This window comes from Chlorocebus sabaeus, chromosome 21 (assembly GCF_047675955.1).
Source record: "Chlorocebus sabaeus isolate Y175 chromosome 21, mChlSab1.0.hap1, whole genome shotgun sequence".
In the NCBI taxonomy this organism is placed as follows: Eukaryota; Metazoa; Chordata; class Mammalia; order Primates; family Cercopithecidae; genus Chlorocebus; species Chlorocebus sabaeus.
In genome coordinates this window covers 35,084,917-35,103,452 of record NC_132924.1, presented here as the reverse complement: position 1 = coordinate 35,103,452, position 18,536 = coordinate 35,084,917, and the positions used below count along the sequence as shown (strand labels likewise).

The 18,536-nt window shown below is 34.7% G+C and overlaps 1 protein-coding gene across 4 annotated transcripts in view; it reads right to left on the bottom strand.

Moving 5' to 3' along the window:
- The window catches only part of SKAP2 (src kinase associated phosphoprotein 2), a 200,941-nt gene that overhangs the window by 66,703 nt on the left and 115,702 nt on the right, over nucleotides 1-18,536 (bottom strand). For all 4 annotated transcript variants that reach the window (XM_038004762.2, XM_007981821.3, XM_038004764.2 and 1 more), the window contains 2 exons: nucleotides 6,537-6,614; nucleotides 5,455-5,538 (listed from right to left, as the gene is read on the bottom strand). In XM_038004762.2, the coding sequence (XP_037860690.1) occupies nucleotides 5,455-5,538; nucleotides 6,537-6,614 (162 nt within the window). The remainder of the gene's footprint in view (nucleotides 1-5,454; nucleotides 5,539-6,536; nucleotides 6,615-18,536) is intronic.

Here is an 18,536-nt window from a genome sequence, read left to right as displayed (position 1 = left end):
ATATCAGAATTCACTTACACATTTTACATATATCATCTTGATATAATTATAAAATTACATAATTATAATTATAAAATGACAGAATTTGTTTCTGTCAAGTGAATCACAAGAAAAAAGGTAAGCTTTTACAGCTTTCTATTAAGTTGCTATTACAAAACAACAGAACTTCTAATTATATAAATATAAGTATTGTCACTTTAACATATTCAAAACAATATTAAAAGAGAAATATGATGCTTTTTCAACATCAAAATATATTTTATAATTTTCAAACTTCAAAGAGAACATATATGTCCTCTTTTTTTCCTATCATCGGTGAAGTTGTGGAGAAGTGGAGAGCAGGGAGGTAAATTTCAATGAAAACTTTTATTTCTCTGCCAAGTTCTGAAAGTTTTGTTAAATTCTCCATATGAAGCCCAATTTTCTACTGACTTTTATTATATGTTGAAAAGATATTACAATGAAAAAATTAAAACCACATAATGTAACAAATAACCTTGGAATGACTTTGTAGATCAGGGTGACTTGTAGCTCCCACTTACTAGACGGTGCTAATGTATTCTTTAATCAGGTTTCAGCAAAAGTCCTGAAAGGAGGTACTAAGAACTGACAATCCCCTCCTTAAAAATGGGGAGAGACTAGGTTCATATCATAATGTTGATTCAAGATCATACAGAAGATAAACAGAAAAAGGGGAAAAAACCCACAATAGTTTAGAACAGGTTCCTAAATGGGCCATCACTTACGTGCACCTTGGAGGGGTTGGTAATAATCATCAAGTTGTAGAAAAAGCATAGCTTTGGAGGCAGAGAGATCTGCATTAAATCCTCGTTCTGCCTCTTAACAGCCCTGTGTTGACCTCTCTTGTTTAGACTACTTCAAAGTCCTGCGAAATGGTCCTGTTGACCCAGACTCTATCCATCCCAAACCATTCTCCATAATCCTATTACAATTACTTACTAAAAACCAAATCTGGTCATACAATGCTCTGCTTAAAGGTCATATTCAAAATAAAATCTTTAGCAAGGCCCTTATTCTCAGAAGGTTCTTATCAACCTGGTCTAATCCACTTCTTTAGCCTTACGTGCTCCCTCCCCTCACTCACTCCAAGCTCCAGCCTTCATTCCATCTTTGATCCCATCCACAGTCTTTCACAACTCAGAATCTCTGCTATTCCCTTACCTGGCAAGCCCATTTTACCCTTCTTCCCTGTCTTAGTCTGTTTATGCTGCTATAACACCCAAAACTGGGAAATTTATAAACAACAGAAATTAATTTCTCAGTTATGGGAGCTGGGAAGTCCAAGATCAAGGTACCAGCAGGGTCAGTGCCTAGTGAGGGCTGCTCTCTGCTTCAGGATGCCACCTGATTGCTGCATCCCCTAGAAGAGTTGAATGCTGTACCATCACATGGTGGAAAGGCAAAAGAGGGGTTCCACAGCTCTCTCCAGACTTTTTTTTAATAAAAAGACATATCCCATTCTTGAGGGTAAAGCCCTCATGCCTTAATCACCTCCCAAAAGCCCCAGCTCTTAATACAATCTCCTTGGGAGCTAATTTCCAACATATGAATTTTGGAGGTACACATACATTCACACCATAGTATTCAACCAACAAATTCCTACTCATTCTTTCAGGCCCAATGAAGTGTTCTCTCTACCAGGACATCTTCCCTAACTTCCCTAGGCAGTTAGCTTTCCCTCATTTGTGATCCAAAGATAGCTTATTTAAATTACTCACTGTACTGCATTGAAATGGTCAGTTTACCTGCCCAGCTCCCTCTTCCAACCAAACAACATCCTTCCCTCTCTCACTGATATCCACAAAACCCAAACTGTGAGCACCTCTAAGGATCTTTGGATCCTCAGTGCCTACTAGCTAACAAGTGTCTGAAAAAATATTTATCAAATTTAGAAAAAGAATGAGTAAGTGAATGAACGAGTGAATGACTTGAAGGGCATCTGAACATTTAGGACCTAAGAATTTTGATGAATGAGACTCATGACAATCAAAGGAAAAGGAAGGAGATGAAAGGATGAGTAAGATTTCCTCAGGTGTTGAAATATGTACTATATGTATTTGTTGCTTAAGGGTCCCAAATGGCTATAAATAATAAATACAGACAATATTTATTGGTGCAATGGTAAGTGCATTATTTACCCAACAGGTTGGAACTACTCTTTCTAAGCCACTACTATCTTCATAGGTCAATGTGTTTTTTGGCACACACAATATGGTAGAAAATGTGAACTATGTATCTGTCAAACAGTAACAAAGCACACTTTAACCTAGTAAGTGGTGTCAACTCCTTCCTGCCTTTATAATCCATTTATCTAAATCCTACTTAGTTGGAGGATTATAGTTCTCATATATCTAGATAGGAGCTCTTCCTATTAGGTAAACGGTTCACACATACAGTAAATAAGGCTATAAAAAATCATATCTAATTTCGCAAAAGAAAAAAAGTATTTGATATAAAGGAAGGAAATCGGGATCATGCCAAACAAGCAATTAAAAACTGTCAAAAGATAGATCTTTTTTTGGAGTTCCTTAAAATAGAGGAACTGGCTAAGAATTTCAAAGGAAACGGGCAACAGAAAAAAGAACCACTAGAAAAAAATCTAAAATTTCACTGGAAACAGGAGGCTGCAAAGTAAAAGGGAAAAATTTAAGGAAATATAAGACACATCTTCAAACATCAACATGAAAAAGGAATGCTAAAATGGTAATTTCTTTAAAGTGGACGTGTCAGGCATTTAAACCAGAGCAACTCCATCTTGAATAGGAGGTGGGTAAAATAAGGCTTTGACCTATGGGGGCTGCATTCCCAGGAGGTTAGGCATTCTTAGTCACAGGATGAGATAGGAGGTTGACACAAAGTACAGATCACAAAGACCTTGCTGATAAAAGGATGCAGTAAAGTAACTGGCCAAAACCCACCAAAACCAAGACAGCGATGAAAAGTGACCTTTGGTTTTCCTCACTGCTCATTATATACTAATTATAATGCATCAGCATGTTAAAGACACTCCCACCCATGCCATGATAGTTTACAAATGCCATGGCAACATCAGGAAGTTACCCTATATGGTTTAAAAAGGGGAGAAACCCTCAGTTCTGAGAACTGCCCACCCCTTTTCAGGAAAACTCATGAATAATCCACTCCCTGTTTAGCATATAATCAAGAAGTAACAAGAAGTGTAAGCAGCTGAGCAGCCTATGCTCTGTTTTGCCTATGGAGTAGCGATTCTTTTGTTTCTTTACTTTCTTAATAAACTTGCTTTCACTTCCCTCTATGGATTGGCCTCAAATTCTTTCTTGGTTGAGATCCAAGAATCCTTTCTTGGGGACTGGATCAAGACCCCTTTCCAGTAACAGAAATGACAGAAAGGGCTAAATGGATCACAAAGTAGTTGAAATGGAAATTACAAACAATGTTACTACCATTAGGTCTCATCAAATAAGAATAAAAATGAACTCAGGAATTCAGGGTTGCAGTGAGCTATGATGGCATCACTGCAGTCCAGCTTGGGTGATAGAGTGAGGCCCCCTCATCTCTAAAAAAGAAAAAAAATAAGGGAATGTAACTAATATCCAAATAATTCTAACTAAAATGTTTTCACTGAATATATTATATTAGTGTTTGAAGTAAATATTAACACACTTTGGGTTTTGGGGAAACTCTTGCTAATCTTTGACCTAACCATTGTTATATGTCAGTCAGGACGAGAAATGGAGGAAACACTGACATTAGTATTCATTGATTCTTAAAGAAATCAGAAATGAGAAGTCTAATTGAATCAAAGTCACAAGGATCTGAAACCAACCTCCCCTGATCTGGTGAAAAAGAGGATATTCTGTGGAAGGTAATATCTTGATCTAAATTCACAATGTCATGCAAAACTGTATTTCTATGATCTATGATAATTGTAACTGAACTTGGACTCCAAATTTTCTGACCTACTTCACTACTGACCCTTAGCAGAAGAAAGATGCTTGTTTATAGCTGTTTACAGTTTACACTTCACTGATGCCATACTACATTTGAACATACTGTAAATTAGTGACGGAATGCAAACTAGCTACTAAATTAATTAATTTGTTAATCTCATTAGCCAAAAGGTAAGAACAACTTCCAGCATTATGTAAGTATTTCAGACTTATCTGAAATACGACAATCTTACCTGTATGTTTTTACAACAGGGGAAAAAAACTCTAAAAACTATAAATAATGTCAAATAAAACATAAATTTCCAAACAACATTGATAACGATTCCATAGGAAAGCTTACATTCAGTGATACTTTTGCCTTTTTCTTCTTAAAGTGTCCTTTCTGGAAATGAACATTATCTATTTCCATACAAGCTTTACTTCATAATATTCAACTCCTAGCCTGTTTTCCCTAGAATAAAGTGAAACTCAGAAAGCTTACAATCTTTAAATTGCATTATTTGGTGGCTTTATTTGTTCAAATAACAAACTTAAAATTATGTTAACTGCAACTGAGAGACTGATTAATTAACAATGAAGTTACAAAATGTATCCTATTATTTCTAAATTAATGTAGTGACAATAGTGGTTAAGAACATGGACTCTAACCATATTCTCTAGGTTAAAATCCTAAATTTGAGCTGGGTACAGCGGTGTGCACCTGTAATCCCAGCTACCTGGGAGACTGAGACAGGAAGATCACTTGAGTCCAGGAGTTTGAGGCTGTACGGTGTGATGACTGCACCTGTGAACAGCCACTGCTCTCCAGCCTAGGCACCAAGACAAGACCCTGTTTCTAAAAACAAAGGAAAAAAAAAATTCCTAGATCTGCCATTTTCCAACTCTGTGACCTTGAACGAGTCACTTAACCTCTCTGTTCTGTTTTCCTAAAAGTAAAATTAATGGTGCTAATAACAGTACTTACAGAGTTGTTGTGAGCTAAACAAGTTAACACAGCTAACGTACTTAGACAAAGTGCTTAGAACGGTATCCAGTATATAGTAAATTCTATATACATGTTTGCTGTTATTCCTTAAATCTGTAAAGGGAGCTCAGAAAGGTGCCGTTCATATTTAATTTTATCTAATTTTATTTTAAAATACTTCAGAAAAATAATCTATTTTCTGCCATTGAAACTCTCACGACCCTATGTTCTTAACTTTTCCAGAAATTCTACAACAGTAGGTTGGATAATAAATATTTCCTAAGGTGAAAGGCCACATAGATTAAAGTTATTTTACTCTCTTTTCGAATTCAATACAACACAATTGTTTTAGCTCTGAGGGCATTCTGGTATTTGGAGCATTGTCAAATAATGAAATGAATCATAAATTAGATTACAATTGTTATAATTTCCAGTTATTATTTTTTTGTCTTCAGTTTACTCTGTACCCAAAAGAGGGGGAAGGGATGGCCAAAAAATTCTTATGCAACAGTGGTTGATATAATTGAACACCAACATTACCTTTATCACTTCCATAATAATAGAATACTGTTTTACTGAGAGCACACCACCGTTTCTGCCATTCAAATCCCAGAAAGCTGTGATCTGCAATAAAGAGGGGAAAATGTAAGCCCATTTCCTTACTGTAAAAGAAAAAGTTAATTAATATGATTTCTAAGATTCCTCTGAGCTCTAACATTCTGTGACTAATTTGTATCTTCTTTTCCAAGAGACAAAAAACCAAACAACAACAAACCAACAAAGCTAAAGGGAATAAAGTAAAGTAGCTACGGGGCTGCCATACTTATGGGATCAACAGCATGGCTAACCAAGTTTTCTGACAGGGACAGTCAAAAAGGCATCTGACTATACAATCTTGAGATAATTGATCCATTTGGGTCTCATTTTCTCATCTGTTATAAAAAGAAGGGGAAGGAGCTAACCTAGATTATTTCTGTTACTCTTTCAGTTTTAAAATTCAGCTAAGAAAAGCAAAATAAAATAGAAATAGAAAAGCCCAAAGGGACTACCAGAGAGATAAGCAGAATGGTAATGAAAAGACTATCTGCTTTTCATTTCTCATATTGTAAAACCACCTCCATATTTCATTTCCATTAAATATTGGTATTGAAAGAGTGAGACCATATGGTCAACTCCCAATTACCACAGCCGATGGAGAGGAACACTAAAATGAATAATAGACAATGGCAGATAAGATGCCAGGCTTGATCTGAACCATGGTGTATGCCAGGTTGGGCACAGGAGAACCTGCTGTTCAGCCCAGTGAGATACTGGTGAGAAATTCCACCTTTGAGAATATAGTCATGGCCTGCAGCTTTCCTTTGAGAGGCATGAAACAGCTCCTGAATCATTTACAAATAACCAAGGTTGACAACTAAAAATCTGACCTAATGTTTCTTATTAAAAATTATTTAAAGCTAAGAGCCATATTTTGTGGTTTGGATAATGTCATCCAGATTTTCTTACAATCTTAAAACTCTTTAATCACCTAAAATGAATATTGCCTCCACATGTATACTACAAACATGTTCTATCTAAGGATGAAACCGTTTTTACATTTTTCATTAGAACCTTAAGTTTACCTTTTCTGCGTTTTTCAAGGTAGCCAGCCTTTAGAACAAAAGGAAGGTCTTGTGCTGCAATTGGAGGAAACTGGGCTCCTATGAGAAGTTGGGGAGAGAAAAAAAAAAAAGCAGTGGGTAATCCATTTCAGAAAAAACAAGTGCCAGATCTCATTAGATTCAGTGTGCTTTTAATTACTGAAATTGTTTAAATCTAAGTCTATTAGCCTTGTTTCATATCCATTCCATAGATTAATCCCCTCTATCCCTCCTAAAAGTCTCAAAAAGTAAAAAAAAAAAAAAGGTTCTGTACTCCTACATCTTAATATATCCTCCCAAAATACAGGACTGAGAAACTACTATAAATAAATGCAATAAATCCCTGAAACAGAGGTTAAGAATTCCAAACAAATCATAGCTCCTTTATATTTACATTGAATTAATTCTTTAAAAATTTCAATACATATTGACTCATTAATTCTTTAAAAATTTCAATACATATTGACTCTTATCTGCATAATCCCTATTCCTATCAAGTAAAACATAAAACGCTTTTCCCCTAGAGGCAAATGCTGAAACTTGTTTCTCTGAGCCCACAGCAAATATTCTCTCTGTTTGTATTCACAGAAATCTTATGGACATTCCACTGAGTGCGTATGCTTTAGGTTTTTATAGGGCATTTAAGAGTCTAAAACTAGATAGATCTGATAAAACTATTATAAACAAACACTGGATCCCTAAAAAAAGTTTCTAAATCAAGCTAAAGTTAAGTTGATTAGAAATTGTATATTCACGGTCATGGATTATAGGTTACTCAATTTTACAAGTGTTCAATATTTTTATAAACTTCATTAGAAATATAATAGTTATCTGCCCGGTGCAGTGGCTCACGGTTGTAATCCCAGCACTTTGGGAGGCTGAGGCGGGCAGATCACTTGAGGACAGGAGTTCGAGACCAGCCTGGCCAACACAGTGAAACCCTGTCTCTACTAAAACTACAAAAAAAATTAGCTAGGCATGGTGGTGGGTGCCTGTAATCTCAGCTACTTGGGAGCTGAGGCAGGAGAATCACTCGAACCCAGAAGGTGGAGGTTGCAGTAAGCCAAGATCACGCCACTGCAATCCAGCCTGGGCAAAAAAAAGAAAGAAAGAAAAAAGAAAAAAGACAAGAAAAGAAATATAATAGTTATCCTCAGCGTTTTATTAGAACTCTAGCAAGTGAACACAACCAATCAAAAGAAAGTTTGTATGGAATACATCCAGTGGAAGTGGTTTCAGTACAGCTTAGGATAGAAAATGTGTTTGAGTACAAACATACAATTAGAATGAATAAGATCTAGCATTTGATAGCACAACAGAGTGACTATAGTCAACAATCATTTATTGTATATTTTAAAATAACTAAGTGGCCAGGTGCAATGGCTCATGCCTACAATCCCAGCACTTTCGGAGGCTAAGGAAGGAGAGTCGCTTGAGCCCAGGAGTTTGACACCAGCTTGGGTAACACAGTGAGACCCCTATCTCTGCGAAAAATTAAAAAATAACTGGGTGTAGTGGTATACACGCCTGCAGTCCCAGCCAGTGAAGGAGAGGGGTAGAGGTGGGGAGAAGGGGGTCTGAGGTGGGAGGATACCCCAAGAGGTCAAGGCTGCAGTAAGCCATGATCATGACACTGCGTTCCAGCCTGGGTAATAGAGACAGACACTGTCTTTAAATAAATAAATAAATAAACAAATAAAATAAAATAACTAAACAAATATAATTGGATTCTTTGTAACACAAAGAAAGAATAAATGATTGAGGTGACGGATACCTCCTTTATCCTAATGTGATTATCATGCATTGTATGCCTGTATCGAAATATATAATATGCCCCATAAATTTGCCTACTATGTACCCACAAAAATTAAAAATTAAAAAAAACAGAATGGGTTTGATAGGAAGTTTATTATATACAAACTCATCACATAATTTTACCACCTTTTTTTTTTTTAATATCATGGGGATCACAGTAGTGATAAAGTCATGGATATTTTGTCTTAAGAAATAAAGCTTAAAATTAGAGTAATAACTTCAGCTCCTTGGTGGATCAATTTCACTTAGTAAACACAACACAGTATCATTAAAACATATTTCAAATAGAGCCCTGATTTTGAAATATAAATGAAATTTTAGGGAAAGTGTACATATATTAATAGCTGTTCAATAAATGTACCCAGTTTATTTTTTTCAAAATAAACTTAGTACATATAAAGGTATAAATTATTTATTACAGTATTTTGCACATAAAACAAAAATTACAAACAGAAACCTTATCTATGTAAACAAGTCCTGGTCAACTACTAAACTAAAGCGGCTAATTGTGCGATGATTTGGTCTCATTAAGGGGTAGTCCCACAACTCTCTCACTTCCGTTGGGCATAATAAATGTTCTTTATGTAAGGAATGGATGTTTACAAAATCTTAAGAAGAAAAGTTAAATTATTCTGAAAAGAAATGGGTACCTTTAGCATAGCTTTCAACTCTAAAATATTACTAGTCAAAAAGGAGACAGAGAGAGATGGGAAGGGAGAGGGGAGAGGAAGTGGGGGAAAAGGAAAAGGAGAAGGGAAATTAGAATTTACTAGCATTCAATATACACATAGCCTGAGTCTTTTGCTTTAAGAAAAATGTTGACTAAATTTCCACCTGATACATCACAATAAAATTTGATGTCATAAGCAATACTTATTCTGAATTCTAAATTCATGTTTCTAATATAAAATCTTTTATTTCTTCCCTGGGGAATGGAGGTATAATTTTTTTTAACTGAAATTTCATTTTTCTAAACCTTTATTGCTGTTTGTCCAATATCCAGGATTTGTTTATTAGCCACGTGAATTCTTTAAAACAGAAAAGTACACTAATAGCAATCCCTGTACATACTTTAGATTTTTAAATTTTCAGAAGAACCATTTGGTTTGTATATCACCATGAGCATACGGACAATACTTTCTGATGGCAGGGATGGAAAATCTGTCATAATATATAAAAAAGTAGTAATTTCCTTTAAAAATATGAATTCTCATATCATTTAGACCTCATATCACTATGCCTACAATGATTAATGCTATTGACATTTAGGAAGATTGAGACTGGTATAAAGAAACAAGACTATAAATATACAGGCATAATGATACATGAAGAAAAAGAAATTAAGGCTAATGTAAGCCTATCTGCCAGGCAACAACAAACAGCTGCCACATGTTTGCCATACACTGCAATTACATTGCCTCACTATGTAACACAGCCAATTATACAACGTTCCAGTGAATTCACAATCATATTCTCAGCTTCACTATTAAAATTCAAACCTTGTCCTAAAGAAAAGTTTTGCACTGGGTCTTAGTCCTTTGCACATAGTAGGCATTCAGTAAATGTTAGCTTTTATTAGCTATTATAGTTAAATATGGTTATATGTTACTATAACTGTAACTACTAGTTCAAGTGAATGGATGCTAATGTAAATATAAGACTATGTTGCTCAGAGAAAGTTAACCAGAAATGAAAGACAGGAAAAAGCATGATTCGGCTACTATACAAGTTAAGCATTGCAGCTACTTTTAAAGCAGTTCAAAGATTTCCTTTTACTTAAGTGAAAGTGGTTAATGAAAAAATTATATCCTAAGGGGAAAACAAAAATTAACCCATATTTTGGGGACTAGACTATGCTACAGGAACTTATTACATGGACTTGCTTAAGTGGCCACAAACTTTCAGTACCCGAGAAAGTAAGGTATATACTGAGAAAGACTAGTTTTCTTTTTATAAAATGATTATGTATTTCTTATATGATAATCCTACTTTTCTAAAGCAGCTCAAAATATTAGACATTAAAATCGACACCCTACAAGGGCAACTAAGCAAGGAATGGGTCTTCTTCCAATGTGCAATTTGAGAATCTGAAGCATTCAAAATGGCAAAAAGGTCACAATGAATTCAAATAACAAGTATCAAGTGCTGATATTCCCAGCAATTCAGGGAAAAAGGCAATAGTGAAATCCAAATTTCCCTATAGTTAGGCTGATACTTTATTCATAAGGTAACTGTTTCTAAAAGATAACTCAAGAATTCTAGTATGTGTCTTAAAGTTTTTGCCTTAAAAACAAATGGTGTATATCATAGACATAGTATAGCAAGCTTCAGGTATGGATACTAGAATTTGAAAAGCAGAGAAGAGATACAGAGTATAAAAATAAATAACAAATTACCTTAAAACTAAGGTATTACCCACTCTTGGTGATTTTATTAAACTATTACTTTATCTTTTTTTTCTTGAAACTAGGATGAAAAACATTGGAGTGTTTAAATGCCTGTAATATACTTAAGAAATAAGCATTATCCTTTAAAAAGTGTTAACAATTAAAAATAATTATTTCAAAATGAAAAACAGTAGTTACTTCAATTTCAGAGAAAAATATGAAGTCTGTGGTAGGAAGTATCACTTAGTGACATTCCAGGTGTCAGGCTGGTCAGGTCTAAATCCAGTCTTGGCATTAACAGGGTAGACAACTGCATTACTGTATTTAGGACAAAGAAAAGTAGAAAAATGTGTCTAGATCACAGAAGCTTCACTCAGAAGACAAGGCCTAGAACAGCATGCAAGTCCCTTGAGTAGGCAAGGGAATGAGAGTGAAAGAGAGTTAGAGTTGGGGGAGAGAAAGAGCTAGAGTTGAGGAGAATGGGAGGTCTAATGGTCCTTTCTTTTTTATTTAGATTTCTCAAATCTAAATGAACAAATGTTGATTCACAATTTTGTCCAGTATTGGGCGCCTCAATACACTATATTCCAGGGTCTTCCCTAACATTGATGTGTCTCCTAATAGACTCTTCCCTGATACATACACATACTCACACACACAAACACACACACACTATATCCCAGTCTAACACCTCTTTAAATGCATTACTTTATCTAAGACAGTATGAGACATCATTACCAAAGTGCAATGATTCAGAGACATTTTCAAAATAGATATGTTTTTATTATCATTTTTATTTTTTGATATGCAACTTTGGTGATCAATTTAAATGCTAGACTTCTAAGGAATCCAAAGCCTTATTTTTACTATTTTATCATCAATAAATCATCATATTATTGGCTTCATTACACTAATACAGTCACACTTTTTTGGTTGTTTAATCTAGACTTTATGCAAAATTATGACTAGGTTTCTGAGCTTCACCTTTTGCTCCCTTCAATCTTCCCTTTTCTAGTTGGCATTTATATAGTTTTCAACATGAACACCAAGCTTTCACATAGTGTAATTCTTCCTACCACCTATACTCGACTAAAGTTTCCTTTTCCCTTATATTGGAAAAGAAAGGAAAGATACTTTTAAAAAGACTGTTATTATTCGTAAGATTTTTCACTCTGAGTCAAGATGTTGGTCCATTTAATCAAATATTCTGTGTCATCACATGATGTGACTGTTTTCCCTGAACTCCAAAAAGTAAAGAATAAACTTCTGAACCATACAACCGTATCTTTTTTCCTGACATTCATATAAATAAAGCATCTACAAGTTTATCTAAACCTTTTCAAATTCTTCATTTTCACCTAGTAGTTGGGATACTGAGTTCCATAAACTGGCCACCTCCTAGGGGGAGATAGTGCTTCCTTTTATCTCTTCTAAACTCATGTAGTAAACTACCAAAAATGCAGCCCAGGCTGTAGTGCAGTGGCATGATTTTGTTACTACAACCTCTGCCTTCTGGGCTCCAGCAATCTTCCCACCTCAACCTCCTGAGTAGCTGGGATTATAGGTGCACAACAGCATGCCTGGCTAATTTTTGTATGTTTTGTAGAGACAAGGTTTCATCATGTTGCCCAGGCTGATCTCAAACTACTGGAATCAAGGGATCTACCCGCTTTGGCCTCCCAAAGTGCTGGTATTATAGGCATGAGCCACCATGCCTGGCCAAGAGACCCATTTTTTAAAAAAAGTATTTACCCACTTAATGATTGCTTTATATTTGAAACATGTATTAGGCTTTGATTGTCCAAAAAATATTATCTCATTTCATGATGATGATACTCTCACCTATCCACCAGTGGTTATTTTATTATCTAGATTAGCTTCTCCAATTGAAGTTTATTTTTCTTAAAAAGTGGTAAACAGAATGAAAGTACATTTTCAGGTGCCAGTATGTCATAACACCAATATAATCCCAATGCATTGTAATTTTGTATAAAGGTAGAGAAATGCTTTCTGTTTTGCTTCCACTATCCTTACAGTTGATGTCCACTATCTTAACAACATTTTTGGCTGAAGGGTACATTAGTACTTAGCTTTAGGAAATAGTCCATACAAAAGCCTCAGTTCCCAGAGCTGTGACTGGCTCAGAATTCATCATTCCACAAGTGCAGTTTAATTACACTTTATAATTATACACATAAACTTACAAGCTATTTTCCCTGTATCTAGAAATTATGTAATAGATACAAAGATGCAGGGATGCAGACACTTCGTTTCTTTTTCTAACAGGTTTTAAGTATAAAAATTCACTAGCATATCTGCAAAGTAAACAAAGAACCAAAACAAAATAAAGACTATGCACCAACAAAGGAGAGAAACCTACACTTAACTTGGATAGGCCGGGCGCGGTGGCTCAAGCCTGTAATCCCAGCACTTTGGGAGGCCGAGACGGGTGGATCACAAGTCAGGAGATCGAGACCATCCTGGCTAACATGGTGAAACCCCGTCTCTACTAAAAATACAAAAAATTAGCTGGGCATGGTGGCGGGTGCCTGCAGTCCCAGCTACTCGGGAGGCTGAGGCAGGAGAATGGCGTGAACCTGGGAGGCGGAGCTTGCAGTGAGCTGAGATCTGGCCACTGCACTCCAGCCTGGGCGACAGAGCAAGACTCCGTCTCAAAAAAAAAAAAAAAAAACAACTTGGATATAAATATTAAATAAAATGTTTTAGTGGTATAGCATATATCCAGAAGCTTAGCTCTACATTGATACTGACTTCAAAATCCGTGGCAGAGATTAAAGAAGTCTGCAATGTAATCTCAGTTCTAAACATTTTTTTTTTTTTAACTTTAAACATGTCACTTAGCCTCACTGGACTCAATTTCTTCTTTTTAAAACCTAAAAAAAAAATAGGTTCAATCATCTCCAAAGCCCTCCCAATTCCAGGACTTCATGAAATATATCCACACTATGGCCAAGGTCCAAGATAGATTGAAGTTTCAATTACATCAAATGTGGAAATTGCTCACAACATATTTTTTTATAGAACAACTAGTAACTTCTTTTACATCTAGCATAGAACTATTTTATGTCATTTAAAAGGTTTAATATTCAGCTAGAACCTTGCCCTGGAATATGTGTGAGAGAAATAAATATATAAATTAAATATTTTTCATATTTGAATAATTCTCCCCTCCATGTGGGAAATTTGGAATTTCAAATCTGTTTATCAGTTTTTTTAGTAGCAAAAGGAAGATATTATATATTCAATGAGTATCTCGAACAATAATCACTGCCATAACTCTAATAGAAGACTAATTGTGTTACTTTAGCATAGTCTTTCCAAAAAGCTTGTTTTCTCATCATAGCACTATTACTTTCTTCAGAAGAGATTCACCAGTGAATACACTAGTACTAGCGATCTCTAAGACTATTATGACATTTCTTTTAAGAAAAACAAAAACAAAAAAGATCACACCATGCTTTGACATTAAGATGGTCAACTTTCAATTAGTAGAACCATAGAATTCTCAGGAGGGTTATGCCTTGGGGAAAACGCTTTAAGAACTGACATAGCAGCCTATGTGACTACACTGGGGTAAAAGCAGAGGTTACAACTCAAGGGTTTAACATCTGCTAATCTCCTCCCTCCTTTGAAAAGTGGCCATTTTAAGCAAAAACGGAATAACCATGAGGATAATTCAAATTTGCCTTTATTAACTCTAAAGGAGTTAAGAGTGGAAATTTTCACTATGCCTTCAATAGGTCTATTTGGAACCAAAGAAGACAATAACTATTAATATCATACCTACATGCATGTAAGATATGCTCATGAATATAATCCAAAAGATTAAGCATTTGTTCAGAGTCCAATCAAAGCTTCTATTTTACATCTCTTCCTTCCTCTTCTCCTCCCTTCTCTTTTTCTCTCCTTCCTTTTCCTCCTCTTCCCTCCCCTCCACTCCTTTTTCCCCTCCCTCTCCTCTCTTCTCCTCTCCTTTCCCTTTTTTTCTTCCTTCCTTTCTTGCTGCTACTAATCTTCATAGAAATCTACAAAACTACAAAAAATTTCTAATGGCAAGATTCCAGAATAATGAAAAGAAATCTGAAATCAATTGTGTTCATCAACATCCATTAAAATAATGCTCAAAAAGTCACAGATCAATAGTACATGTGAATTATACGATACAGAGTCCAATTATCCTTCTCCATTCATTTAAAACTGCTTCTTTTACTTTAACATACACTTAAGTATATGACCAGAAACTGAACTATCTTATTACATATCTGAAGATTGCTTCTTTAGATAAAACTTTAATATAGAACTTCTGTCCCTTTCTCATAAAAGTAGATGTGAAAAAAATCTCTTTAAGATTTCTGATTTGTTGGTCTAACAATAAACCACTAGTTATCACATTGTTAAAATAAACTTGTTCCTTATAGAATTTTAAAATATGGTTTTTATCTAAAAATTCTAGAGTTATTAATTTGTGGAAAACCTTATTAAGGCTCTCTCAATTATTTCCAGGGAAGATAGCATATCAATATACTGAATCAATCATTTTAAAATAAGGTTTTACTTTAGAGACAAGACTACTAGTTTATATATTTATAATATAGGGCGCCCTCTGTGTTTTTATATTTTAGTAAAGGTTACTTTTAAATAATAGATCTTTCGATTCTACATAAAAAATTTAAATCAAATTTTACCTTTCACATAAAGTAACTCCTCAGCAACTCTATCTGCCTATATCTTAGTCATCTACTCTGTAGCAAGTAAAACATTAAATTCTAAAAAATAATAGCCTTCTAAAAAAGTCTATAATACATACTTTGAGAAAATGAGATGCAAGCTTAAAATGGAACACATTTCTCCTTAAGTTAAAAATATAATTCTAAATATATCAAAATGTTCAGTCTCTAAATATATAAAATTAAATATATACAATTAATTATGAACTGGGTTTTAATTTAATGTATCTCTTTCCACAACAAAAGTGCCCCCAAACTGATACTGCATTTTAGATTCATGTTCAGAACCCTGGATTTACATTCATATTGCAGGATGGCTACCAGCTCTGTGACTTAGCAAGTTACTCAATTTCATTAAGCTTTAGTTTTCAAATATTTCAATGTAGATAATAGGCGGGCATACTATGGAGAGTTACTGTGGGGATTTAGTAGCATAGCACTTAAGATAACTCTTTAAGAAATGTTCTCTCTTATTACTACTAGCATTTTTAAAAGGCAACTCAAATTTGCCACAAGTCCATTGTTCCACACACACACACAAAAAAGGAGGCTGAAAATATAAACCACTAGAATAAAAACATGAATGTTAAACACTTTTTAACCACACGAATTTCTTTCTGGTTATAGATACTTGGCCAAAAACAAATCTGATGCATAAGCAAATATTTGACAAGATTATACATAATAAAGATTAGCATAAATGAAAAGGAACGTTCTTAACTCATATATTAAACAATATTTTACTAGTCTATATTATGTGCCAGGCTCTTTCCTAAACAGTACCCAAAACAGAAAACTAGGAAACATAAACTCAACTTCACTGGAAATTTGTTGAATGCATCTTAAAAGTCAAACAATTGTGTATAAAATTTAAACAATAACAATAATAGGTCCTCGGCTGGGGGCAGTGATTCACACCTGTAATTCTAGCACTCTGGGAGGCTGAGGCAGAAGGATCACTTGAGGCCAGGTGTTCGAGACAGCCTGGGTAACAAGTAACACCGCATCTCTATAAAAAATGTATTAATTACTCAGGCATGGTAACTCACACCTGTAGTCCTAGCTACTCGGAAGGCAGGAGAATAGTTTGAGCCCAGGAGTTCAAGGCTGCATATGATAATGCCACTGCACTCCAGCCTGGGTGACAGTGAGACCCTGTCTCAAATAATAACAATAATAATAGGTCCTACTTCTTTCTTCCTTACCTATGCTATCTCTGTATCAAACACAACTGTTTCTATCACCTCCACACTACAAGCTTAAATATGTTTTTTTACAGCACTATCAGTGGCATGATTACAAATATCAGCACTGCAACAGTTAACATTTATTGAGCCTTTACCATAAGTTAGGTAAAGATGATGATACCAGTCATCATCTCATTTCATCATCATATAACCCTAAGAGGTAAGTATTACTAACTCTATATTACCAATCAGAAATCAAGGTCACACACAATAAGTGGAGCCAGGACCTTAAGTCTACCTGCCCAAAAGCCCATTTTCTGAAATGCTATGTCCCACTGCTGATGGAATAAATGAATGTCATTTATAGAAACTGTGTGAGACAACATCATTGCATTACTTTTCTATGGCATTAAAGCAATCACTATTATTTAAGATTAGTTCCCTAAGTGTAACATGATATATTTTAATATACTGTACTTTTTTTTTTTTTTTTTTTTTTTGAGATGGAGTCTTGCTCTTTCACCCAGGCTGGAGTGCAGTGGTGTGTTCTTGGCTCACTGCAACCTCCACCCACCACATTCAACGATTTCCCTGCCTCAGCCTCCCAAGTAGCTGGGATTACAGGCACACGCTACCATGCCCAGCTAATTTTTGTATTTTTAGTAGAGACGAGGTTTCACCATGTTGGCCAGGCTGGTCTCGAACTCCTGACCTCAGCTGATCCACCCACCTTGGCCTCCCAGAGTGCTAGGATTATAGGCGTGGGTCACTGCACATGGCCAATATACCATACATTTAAAATGTGGGGTGTTGTTTCATCTGTAAGATTTTGGGTCAATTTTGCTTCTTAAGAATGTATTTGAAATACTTTCATTTTGGTTTAAAAACATATATACACAAACATGGAACAAATTAGTAATGGGAAAAATGATGTTTATGGAAGGAAAAGGAGGTTCCTTTTGTATGCAGATTCCTCTAGCAAACTACATAGAAATAAGAAATGAATATAATTTAGACTGAATTCTTTAGCTTCTTTCCACTCAACTATGCTTTATTTTTACATAGGCCATAGGACAATTCTTTCATTGATTTACTTACTTTTGCAACAGCTTTATGTTGTGTATTTTGAGGTATAAATTTTTAAAATTATTTTCAGATTATAAGTAACATTTTTATAATTTGTGATATTCTTTAAACTCATTTTATTTATTTTTCCTATTCTGTATACAAAAAGTTTAGAGTCATTAATAACATAAGATTATATCTTAAGTATCTGAAATAGGAATATGCAGAGTTATAATGTCTTCTACACTGCACAGTATAATAAAACACGTTTTTGTTTTTGTCTTAAGAAAAATAACAGGTACGTAAGCAATTGTCATTCTATTCCCATCTCCCAAAACAACCTTATTATTGAGGGGTGGTTAATATGAATAAATAAATAAGAAAAATAATAAGTGACAAATGTATAGTTTGAAAACTATCAAACATGAAATTATTTTATGACTAACTTATTAATAGAGGTAAATTGCTGAATTAAGGCTCTCTATTTCACAGTCCTACTCTGATTATTTGATTACTAAATTGAGCTTGATTACTAAAGCAAATACGTTCCCAAACATTCTTAATGCTTTAGTCTTCATAAGTAAACAGTATACCTGTTTCTATTTAAGAAGGAAACTACCTAATTTTTTATTTAAATCAAGAAGTCTTGGCATTTTCCCTCTTCTGTCATTCAGAGCACCTACTCTGGTTTAAGGTGTTATAAGTATCTTCCTAAAAACACATGTGTATGCAATCTTTCTCCCTCTCTCTTACAGACACACACACAATTTGTCTTCCTTT